The 11,145-nt window shown below is 40.0% G+C and overlaps 1 protein-coding gene across 2 annotated transcripts in view; it reads right to left on the reverse strand.

Annotated features, from left to right (window-relative positions):
- Positions 1-10,721, reverse strand: part of dmrt1 (doublesex and mab-3 related transcription factor 1) — a 207,216-nt gene extending 196,495 nt beyond the window's left edge. For both annotated transcript variants that reach the window (XM_085984311.1, XM_085984320.1), the window contains exons 1-2: positions 10,268-10,721; positions 8,605-8,785 (exon numbers count right to left, since the gene is read on the reverse strand). In XM_085984311.1, the coding sequence (XP_085840437.1) occupies positions 8,605-8,785; positions 10,268-10,564 (478 nt within the window). In that variant the 5' untranslated portion in view covers positions 10,565-10,721. The remainder of the gene's footprint in view (positions 1-8,604; positions 8,786-10,267) is intronic.
- Between the last annotated feature and the right edge of the window lie 424 nt (positions 10,722-11,145).

Raw genomic sequence — 11,145 nt, forward strand, 5'->3', positions numbered from 1 at the left:
TTCCTCAGAGTTATTTTTCAATGTTTTTTTCATGACTGGAACGATGGGTGTTGCCCATTCGCTCCAATCTATTTTGGATAATACGCCTGCCTTTTCCAAATTCTTCAGCTCTGCCTCGACTGCCGTATTGCGTATGGCACCGGTCTTGCCTTAAAAAATTTTGGAATTGCTGTATCTTCCACTTTTATTGAGGCGGTGATGCCTTTCAAGGTTCCTAGTTTCTCTTGAAACACTTCTTTGGCGTTGGCCAAGATGTCTTTTAATCGTTCAGGTATGATGTCATCATTGTTTTTTTCCTTACTGGTCACCGTCAGTGCCTGAATGGAGTGCCAGTCTAAACGTATCTTCCTTATCCATTCACGTCCCAACAACGGTGGACCACCATCTTGTAGAATGTATAAATACAACTTTTGTATTTCTTTGCCGTTGTATACCACAGGCACCCTTATTTTTCCTTTGGGGTAGACTTTCTGCCCCGTATATGTTTTTAAGATAATGGATGTGTCTTTTAGAGGTATATGCGAAAATAGCCTCTCGTAATCTCGTCGATTTATTACGGTTAGAGCTGATCCTGTATCTAGCTCCATTTTAACTGGGGACCCTGCTATTGTGAGGGTAACCCAAATGGTTTGGTAATCCTCTTTGGCAAGTACATTATGTAATTTGAGACAGCTTAGTCTCTTGTTTCCGGAGTCGCTATCGCTATTCTGGTCTTCGGAGCTATTGTCCATCATCATTTGTACCTTCCTGTACTTTTCTTTATTGATTTTTTGTTTTCTGTCAATGGATTTATTTTGTCCAGATTGGCATACCCGTGCAATGTGTCCAATCTTACCACATTGCCTGCATGCTTTGCCCTTGAACCAGCAGTCCCTCTGGTTATGGGTGGATCTGCAGCGATAACATCTTCCGAACTCCTGTGTCATTTTATGGGTGCCGAAGTCCTGTGTCTCTTGTTGTATCTCTGCAGCTCCTTTTGCTGCTGCTTCGTATGATACAGCCATACTGAAAGCTTTGTCCAATGTTAAATCTTTTTCAGAAAGCAGTCTTTTTTGTGTTCCTTCACTTAAGAGACCGCAAACAAATTTGTCTCGAAGATAATCCGATAGTCCTGCTCCGAATTGGCAGTACTTTGATAGCTTTCTTAATTCGGTTAGGTAATCAGCGTTACTTTCATTCTTGTGTTGATTTCTCTTGAAGAACTTGAATCGTTCCGCTATCAGCAGCGGTGTTGGGTTTAAATGCTCCTGCAGGGTATCAACAATTTCTTTAAAAGTCTTGTCCTTTGGTTTGGCTGGAGTGATTAAATTTTGTAACAGCCCGTATGTCTTCGCGCCCATTAAGTTCAGAAGTACTGAAGCTTTTTTTTCATCTGTTATTCCATTTGCAGTGCAATAAACCTCTACTCTTTCCACGTATGTGGTCCAATCTTCTATTTCGCCATCAAAAGCCTCAATATTACCAGATTTAGGCATTTCAGAAAAGATATGGCGCTTCCCGCGCTTTTTTTTTCTCTCTCTGTAGCAACGATATGGCGCTTCCCGCGCTTTCCCGCCGCTGCTACCGATAACGCTGCTTTACTGTGGTTTCCGTTTATTCACTGTTGGAGACTCGTTCCCGACGGAGGTCTAAACGCTGGCCTGCTTGCCGCGCCGGCCGTCTCTCGAGTGCACCCTCCCAGTCCGTTATTGCTTGCCTCCGATTTCGCTGCCTGCCTCAGCTGTAGAGCCCGCCGCTGGAGCTCCAGCCTGACGCCCAGGAAGGATTAGCGCAGTACCTGTCACCAGCTTGGCCAGCTGGTGAAACCACAGTTTCTCTTACTTCCTTGAGTCTTCTGGACGCTGGAGGAATCGATGTCCTTGAGGTGCTGCCGAATTGCAGGTAAGTCCGTTTCCACTTCGTCGCCACTGTAGTGTCCGTGTGTAGATAAAGACACTGAAGACAGGAGTTGGTTCATAGGTATTTACTAAGCAAGTCTGGGGGGGGTTTCTAAAGGATATACACAATACACAGGCTTATATAGCCCAAGTGGCAATTACCAGCATTACGCACACCTGGGGCTCTTAAAGGCACATACACCATAATTGCTCTTAAAGGCACATACACCACAGACCCAAAATCAGCAGTTTAACTCAGGAGTCACACTACTAATGTGACTCCCGAATGCACTTTGGCTCAAATAGTAAAACAAGCTGCCAGAGGTGGTTTCACACCTCAGTGACTCTGTTGGTAGCCTGGCCACTTTTTAAAACTTAAATAGAATCTTCTTACTGTTGTGAGTGTGGACACTCCCACCTGCACTCTAATTTACCAGTAGTACACCGATCAGCCAAGGGCAGTCTTTCAATCCAGCTGTCAGAACCAGATTTCGTATTGATTGATAAAGTGCATTAATAATCCAATATGCTCTGCCACAGATGCACATTTACAAATTTTCATGCACTGAATCTCTAATCTTGTATGTGCCATCAAAATAAGAAAGTGAAACCCAGATATTTCCCACAAGGACAACAATTGGCAGCCAAGTCACCCCGGGCCATTCTCAAGCACAGCTTGTTGCTCGAATCACATATACTGGTACAGACCAGTTCACCCGCCCTCTCTGCAGGAGAATGGTGTGTGAGCTGAAGAGACTTTAACACAAGCAAGAAAAATCATTTAAAAATTTTAAATAAGTTAATAAAATCGCATTTTACTGCTAGCAAAATCTAGGGACTTGAGGTAATATTTGGACCAGTAAAACGGAGATCCTAATAGTCCTATTCACAAGTATTAAAATATAGCTGACTTTAAGCCCGGTTTTATATTTTTGTATACTCTTCCTCAGTTTTTAATATATTAGCTTGGTGTCGAAGTTTTGTATTTTTTTCCCCCCAAATGTATGTTCGGTCTTCATTCTGATTTAATCTTTATTGTGTTCTTTCTTCTTCTTTCTGCTCCCTCTTTTATTGTTCTTTCATTTCTGTTTCATGTCGTTAACCTTATCTTACATCTTCTACCCTTGTCTTTAGCTTTCTATATCTGCTATTCTATGTATTTTACCTGTTGTATAATGTTGGATCTATATGACTGTCCTATTGCTGGACGGTAAGCTGCCCACGCTAGGCGAGCTTGCACAAGCTGCTACTGACCTTGTGCACTGTTGTTGGGAGAGGACAATAGACTCGAACATGAGGTATTGAAACCTTGACTTCATGTCTCTCCTGTTGGAAAAGGCTGATCAATCATATTTCACGCAGTACAGACACAGTGGGACTTACTCCCGTTCACATTTCAAAAAGTACAACAGATTTTCTCATTAAAATTGGTCATTTCCACTCTGTAAAATGGTATGCAGCATAAAGAAAGTTTTCACGGGGCTGTGTGGGAGAACCAAATGTTCACCAAGATAGATTTTTTTTTAAATAACTCAACATGATCACTGCTCCATCAGATATCAAATGCTAGAGAAAATTAAAGCATAAATTATCTTTGAATGTCTAAACAGTATTTCAAAAACTGTTTGGTTGTCTCCATTTTCAGAAGATGTAATAGCATCTTCTTTCAGCCAGTCAGAACTGCCCAACATACTACAGGTAAAGTACAGCATTTTCAAAATGGTCTGAAATAAAACTTTTAGCACTCGGAGTTTGCACATACAGCTGGTCAATTACTGTAAACATTATTTTTAAAATAATACTGTTTAGCTCAACATGTAGTTGACCTCTTTCAGTCCACTCTCAGGTGATTTCTGCACTCAAAATTATCACTCAAATAGCAGGAAAATGTCAATTGTGCAAGGGACCAGTCTTAGGCAGCTCGTAAAAGTAACCCAATAACAAGTTAAAAACAGTAACATTTTCACTTCCTTTTGCCAGTGTCAGATCAAGCTCGATAAACAACAAAGCAATTCTTGCACTGACTGGAACTGTACCCCGACTCTTCATTGTGACCGCAAGACCACAGTTCTCCATCTTTTACACATCAACTTCCCCTCTTTAAAAAAAAAACCATCTTGATGATAAAGAAAATTAGCAGCTCTTGATTCAACCTAACACTCAGTAAAACTATTACTGTAGTGCCCAGGACCGACGTAATGAGCATAGAGAACACTCTGGAAAAAAACTTTGCTACCTACAAATGGTTTTAAAAATCATTTCAGTGGTAATGTTCTGTACTGTACAAAGGTTTTAGGGTTTGGGAGAAAAAGCAAAGAAAATGGATTCAATTATACAGAGAAATAAGGAATACCTGGGAGCGATTACCAGGGAATAATCTCACTGAGGGGTTCAAATAACATCATAAATTCTAGGAGCAAAGCTTGAATGATTTATAAATCAACTTCAGAATGTAAAACTGAAATTACTGCTGGGCAATAATCCCTGTGTTTTTTCTGTGTGTATTGTGGAGTTGGTCAGGACAGTTTTATTTTGTATTTGCTCCTTTTTCTCTCTATTGTCAGGTGTAACTGTAGATAACAATTTATACACAAGCTACGGGATAATGTCTTCACTGAAATATTTAAATATTGTAGCAAAATCAAGAATTTATCTGAAGTTACTTATATGAAAATAACAGCCAGCAAATATGACCGACAATAATGGGATATCTGGAACTGATGACAAAGCCGATATCCAATTATGGAGTTAGAAGATGCCATAAGAAAACAAAGTTTCAACAGTTTACAGCTATCTTGATCCCCAAATTAGATTACAGTCTTAAAATCCTACTTTGAGAATTCTTAAAATTACATACTGCTTGTGTTTTATGTGGGAGGCAGGAGTCAATTCATTTCTGCGCAATTTTGTGTCAGCATTTGCTGTCAGTATGCAAGTCAACTATGAACATGCGCCCAATCAGACATGTAACAACATTAACATCGAAGGAGCAATGAGTATGGCTCCAATCTTACACACGTGATGAGAAATAATCTGCAGTTAATAAATAATAAATTTCATCTCCTGTATAGTACTGTATGATGTTTAAGTAGGACAAGTGAAGATAATTACGTGATATTTATTTTATGTCGCTAATTATATTGATAGAGTAACTGGGATCCATTTTCAAAACTCGAAGTAAACATTCTGTCATTATTTTTTAAATGTTCAACATAATTTCACTTAATAGAATGTCCTTTGCAATCATACATATGCAATGTAATTTTAATAATTTTATATAGTTTATATAAATAAAGTAGTTCACCTCAGATTTTTTCCAGTATTTTAATTATAAGCCAAATACTCCTCCTTGCACATACATCATTGTAAAATAAATCAAGCTGTATACAATAATACACAACATAGCATACTTGATGTAAAATTGGGTTTGAAATGTTCCAACTAAAATAGTAATAATTCATCAATAAAAAAACTGTACTATGCATTCTTGCTGGATTCCTTGAGTAAAATCAAAAGTTCCTCCACAAAATATAGTTTTGAACTGCAAGTTATCCAAACCATTTACACTGTTGATGTTACGGTTCTATCCCTTTCAGTAATAAGAATTACATTTCCATTTACAAAACTTTACATTGAACACAAGATTAAGATTGAACTTACAACAGGGGTGCATCAAACACCAGTATGTCGCCCCAATGTTCAGTCTACTATGCTAATGAGTGCCCAACCTCAACCATGCTGTTGTGGGAAGAAACTGAGCCTAGACGTGCTCCCTCCTCATGAGGAAGTGGGCAAAATCAGAGGAGCTGAATGCAATCCACTGTGCACACCAGAATCAGAATAACGCTGGTGGAAGCCTGGGTGTGGGTTTACTGCTTACCCTCTTGGCTGCAGGATGAGCATGGTCTAATAAAACCAGGGCATTAGGAGAGGAAAAATATTTCAAATTATTTCGGATTTCAACTTATTTTTTCAATCCAGAACTCCTGAAACTGACAAAAGAACGCAAGAAAGTCACCCGGTTATAAAGGACTTACGGGTGCATTTATACTACAACTACAGCATTGCTGCAAAATAGTTTCCACTTTGCAGTGACACTAAAGTTGCAGTAGAACTCCAGAGTCGGAAAAGCAGTGTGCAACCTCCTAGAAGAGTTATTCTCACAACGCTTCGCCAACATCACTGTTGTGCCAACCCTAGTTTAAAAGTGACAATGGTGTTGTTTGCATCCCCGAATACTCTAAAAGACACTCCCCTCATTCACAAAACTTCTAAATTTTAGAGGCTAAATGAGGAACTCGTCACATGCCTGGGCACATACAAGAAATTAGTATCAACGAGGTACTGCCTGTCTGGAACCCATTCCGTACCATAAGTTTCAGTTATGAACTGTGTTTGTTTTTAGCAGAATTTTATTTATTTAAACAGCAACAACCAACATCTTAACTCCTTGATATAATGAATATCAAAAATTTGAAAGTGTGTACAATAATACCAATCATTGCACTACGCTCCAGTCTAATAACAAAGTGTTGTAACATATGTTTCAGAATATATTCCTTAAATTACTGGTTAGACAAATTGGCTATTAAGAAAAAAAATACTGCTGTAGCAACATATACTTGAACGTGTTTAAATGTTGCCATGAGCTATTTAACAAATTCTTTACAAAAGATCTCAAAATAAGACCAAGTTAAATCACTTACCTTAGACTCAGAAGGACGGATATGCAGCATTCTCCCAACAAAACACTGGTAATTCCAACATTCTCCCAACAAAACACTGGTAATTCCAACATGCTCCAAACAAAACACTGGCAGTTCCAACATTCTCCCAACAAAACACTGGTAATTCCAACATTCTCCCAACAAAACACTGGTAATTCCAACATTCTCCCAACAGAACACTGGTAATTCCAACATTCTCCCAACAAAACACTGGTAATTCCAACATTCTCCCAACAGAACACTGGTAGTTCCAACATTCTCCCAACAGAACACTGGTAATTCCAACATTCTCCCAACAAAACACTGGTAATTCCAACATTCTCCCAACAGAACACTGGTAATTCCAACATTCTCCCAACAGAACACTGGTAATTCCAACATTCTCCCAACAGAACATTGGTAATTCCAACATTCTCCCAACGGAACACTGGTAGTTCCAACATTCTCCCAACAGAACACTGGTAATTCCAACATTCTCCCAACAGAACACTGGTAGTTCCAACATTCTCCCAACAGAACACTGGTAATTCCAACATTCTCCCAACGGAACACTGGTAATTCCAACATTCTCCCAACAGAACACTGGTAATTCCAACATTTTCCCAACAAAACACTGGTAATTCCAACATTCTCCCAACAGAACACTGGTAATTCCAACATTCTCCCAACAAAACACTGGTAATTCCAACATTCTCCCAACAGAACACTGGTAATTCCAACATTTTCCCAACAGAACACTGGTAATTCCAACATTCTCCCAACGGAACACTGGTAATTCCAACATTCTCCCAACGGAACACTGGTAGTTCCAACATTCTCCCAACGGAACACTGGTAATTCCAACATTCTCCCAACAGAACACTGGTAATTCCAACATTCTCCCAACGGAACACTGGTAATTCCAACATTCTCCCAACGGAACACTGGTAGTTCCAACATTCTCCCAACAGAACACTGGTAATTCCAACATTCTCCCAACGGAACACTGGTAATTCCAACAGTCTCCCAAAAAGAACACTGGTAATTCCAACAGTCTCCCAAAAAGAATACTGGTAATTCCAACAGTCTCCCAAAAAGAACACTGGTAATTCCAACATTCTCCCAATGGAACACTGGTAATTCCAACAGTCTCCCAAAAAGAACACTGGTAATTCCAACATTCTCCCAAAAAGAACACTGGTAATTCCAACAGTCTCCCAAAAAGAACACTGGTAATTCCAACATTCTCCCAAAAAGAACACTGGTAATTCCAACAGTCTCCCAAAAAGAACACTGGTAATTCCAACAGTCTCCCAAAAAGAACACTGGTAATTCCAACAGTCTCCCAAAAAGAACACTGGTAGTTCCAGCATTCTCCCAACAGAACACTGGTAATTCTAACATTCTCCCAACAGAACACTGGTAATTCAAACGTTCTATGAATAAAAGTTATTCCCCCAAAATACGGGAAATGCGTGAAAATGAACAAAAATAGCTGTAAAGCGCTTTGGGACGTCCTGAGGTCGTGAAAGGCGCTATATAAATACAAGTCTTTCTTTTTACCAGTACGTGGTCATGATGGGCTCCATGAAACCGCGCTACCAACAGTTCCGTTTGGATTCCTTTATTAAACGGCTGCCTCGGTTGCAATATTTTAATCGGATTTTCAAACCAAATAAGATCTTAACTTTTTTTTCCCAATTTACATACTTTTGACTGCAATATAATTCGCCGCGAGATCTTAAGCGATTTGAAATTAGTTTTATTTTGGCTTTTGCAACCTGCAGTTAAACGGGGCTTTTTTTTCCCCTCCCGGGAGAATTTTTTTTCGCATTTTGACACAAACTGACTGCATAACCGTGCGGAGAAACCTCTAAAAACATCACAGGCTGGAAAATGCGTCCGTTAAATCCATTTTCTTCCGTGTGAAAGTGATGCAGTTTAACCAATGTATTGCAAAAAAAAAACCACTGAAAACTCATGCAACCCGTGCTGGGGCCCCCAGCCTGCTTTGACTTTACCTGACGAAGTGACCGGTGTGTTGGGGTTAGACGACAACCCGGATCCTGCGGTCCCCAGCGCGCACGAGTTGTTCGGGGTTGCGTTCTCTCTCTTGATGAGCAGCTCCGCGGCTCCGGGCAGGGGAATGGGTCTGCTGATCCCCAGCTCTTCCTCCTGAGCCTGCTGTCTCCTGAGGGCCACCTACACAACAACAACAAAAACAGCCCATTCACATCTGGCGGCCGTAGACGTCAAACAAGTGTTTTAAACATTTAAAACACTGTCTGATCTTGAGTCTCAGGTTTGGCCCGTGGCTGAAGACGCAGTCTGGCTTATTTACCTATCAGTTAAATGTTGTAAATCGTTTTTTGTTCTGACTTGATCATTTGTACTGTAAATAGATCTTTATAAAACGGAGAAATCCGCATTCAAAGCTAAATTCAAAATCAGTAAACGACGATTTTAGATCGTCTTAAACAAAGTATTTAATTTAATTTATTTAATTTAATTTAATGACTTAAAAAAACTTAGGTGAAAATGATTTGGTTCGCAATGGCCCAACAATAATCTCACTCCAGCAAATATTTGAAATTCAGTAACCTTTCAGATCCGGTCATTAAACTCAAGATAGAAAATGTCGGAAACTGTTTAATGATGAATATGATACCATATTGCATCAGTATATATTACCAAACGGGGATAAACAGCAAATTAGACAAAACCGTTATAATTTGGCGACTGCTGCAAACGGGGCTAACTGCGGCTTCAACTTTTATCGGATGCACGATTCACAATAATTCTATTTCACATTCACCTGAAACGGAGTTTAACAAATCGTGACGTTTCAGTAAACTCTTTTAAACTCCAATGCAAACGAATCCAGAATGTACAGTATTTCAAATTATAGTAAAATTCATGTTGCATTCGAATTCCAATATAATGTTAAATCCTAGAATTATTCAGAGGCCATTTTTCGCGCTGATTTTTTCTCCAGGACCGGGTAGAAAAAGAACAGCATTTCATACACACCATTAAATTCAAATAGTTGAATCGACGTTTCTGTATGCAACCCCGCTGTAAGGGTATTTATGAAAACCCATATATATATATGTTAAATGCAGATTTATGTGTTGTATACAAGCTTTGAACATCCCAACATATAGTATGATTCCACTGTAGTTATATTAGAGATTTTAAAGCACAGCATTTTCAGAGTCGAGGGGTTGTTAAAATCCGCTCGCTGCAACTGTATTTAACTGGCAGTTACGAACATATCAATTGTAAATCACATAAAATCCAAACTTTAAAACCTTCGCATTTAACATTATGCCATGGCGGCGATGTAATTGAAATCGTCCTTTAAAAATCAAGTTCATTTGAAGCGCGGATTATTTTAGATGCACTATTTATTTTATATTTATCCATAACCGAGATTTATGAAACGCGGTATTTTTTCCAAAGCAATAGTTATTCTAGATTTATTTGAACTGATGTTTAAATATATCTGCATTCCAGTAATCGTGCTGTGATGAGGCTCACGCTGCAACCAGGTTTCGTTTCTAACCCTGACACTTTGCACCTACAGAACAGAAATCAGAAGAATTTCACATTTCCGCATGTCACAGTTCTTATTCGAGAGATGAAGTCGCCTCTTCACCCGACCAATGTTAATACTGCAGTTACCTGTGCTGCCATGACTCTCTGTCTCTCTGCGATCAGGTTGCATTTCTTACACTGGCACTCTCTCCACATGCAGAATCTCTTGTGTCCCTTCAGAGCCGACACGTACCCGTGATTCCTGCACCGAGCACACTTGGGCAAACGCGGCGATTTCTTCGAAGCAGGCGACACGGCTCCTGAGTTTAAAGCCTTGGAAAAACTCCCGTTCACATTATTGCTGTTGGTGTTGAGGACAGACTCGCCGTCGCCCACCCCGGCTGCAGCCGATGCTGAAGACTTGGACCCAGCTCCGTTTGGCATCTTCCGATCAAATTATTTCAATTTTTTTTTGTGGTTATTGTAATAATTGCTTGTTTAATTTCGACACTTGTTACTTCGCAATGGCGAGTTGTAACAAAGTTTTTGGTTTGGGTTGTTGCTGGGAGCCCGGCTGTTTGTCCCCAACACAATCCCTACGGCCGCTCCGAGGCGTCGAGCAGCAAATTGGCGGCTTTTTTTTTTGTTACCTTCTGAGACCCAGATTGTCGGCCACGTGGCTCCACCTTCTCGCCAGCCCATTGGCTCCTCGCTTTCCCGGGCTCCCGCGCTCCAGCCCCGCCGCGGTCTCTGCATTTTTTTTGTCAGTTTCACGGAGGAAGCCGAAGAAACAGCCAGCATTAAGACGGCTTCTTTTAGAAAACCTAGCCCATCTTTTTAGCCTCTTATGTTTGCAATAACAACAAACTGCTAGCAACAATAGCTGATTGTAACATTATGTAGAAGAGAATAAGTATTTGAAAAGGAAGACTATAAAAGGAATAGGCAAGGAAAACGGGTTGGACGTCCATTGAAGAGCACAGACACTATGGTCTGTAAATTATATGATTCTGCAAATCTATTCT

Source organism: Somniosus microcephalus, chromosome 1 (assembly GCF_052327205.1).
Source record: "Somniosus microcephalus isolate GS21.2 chromosome 1, FLI_Smic_1.0, whole genome shotgun sequence".
Taxonomy (NCBI): domain Eukaryota; kingdom Metazoa; phylum Chordata; class Chondrichthyes; order Squaliformes; family Somniosidae; genus Somniosus; species Somniosus microcephalus.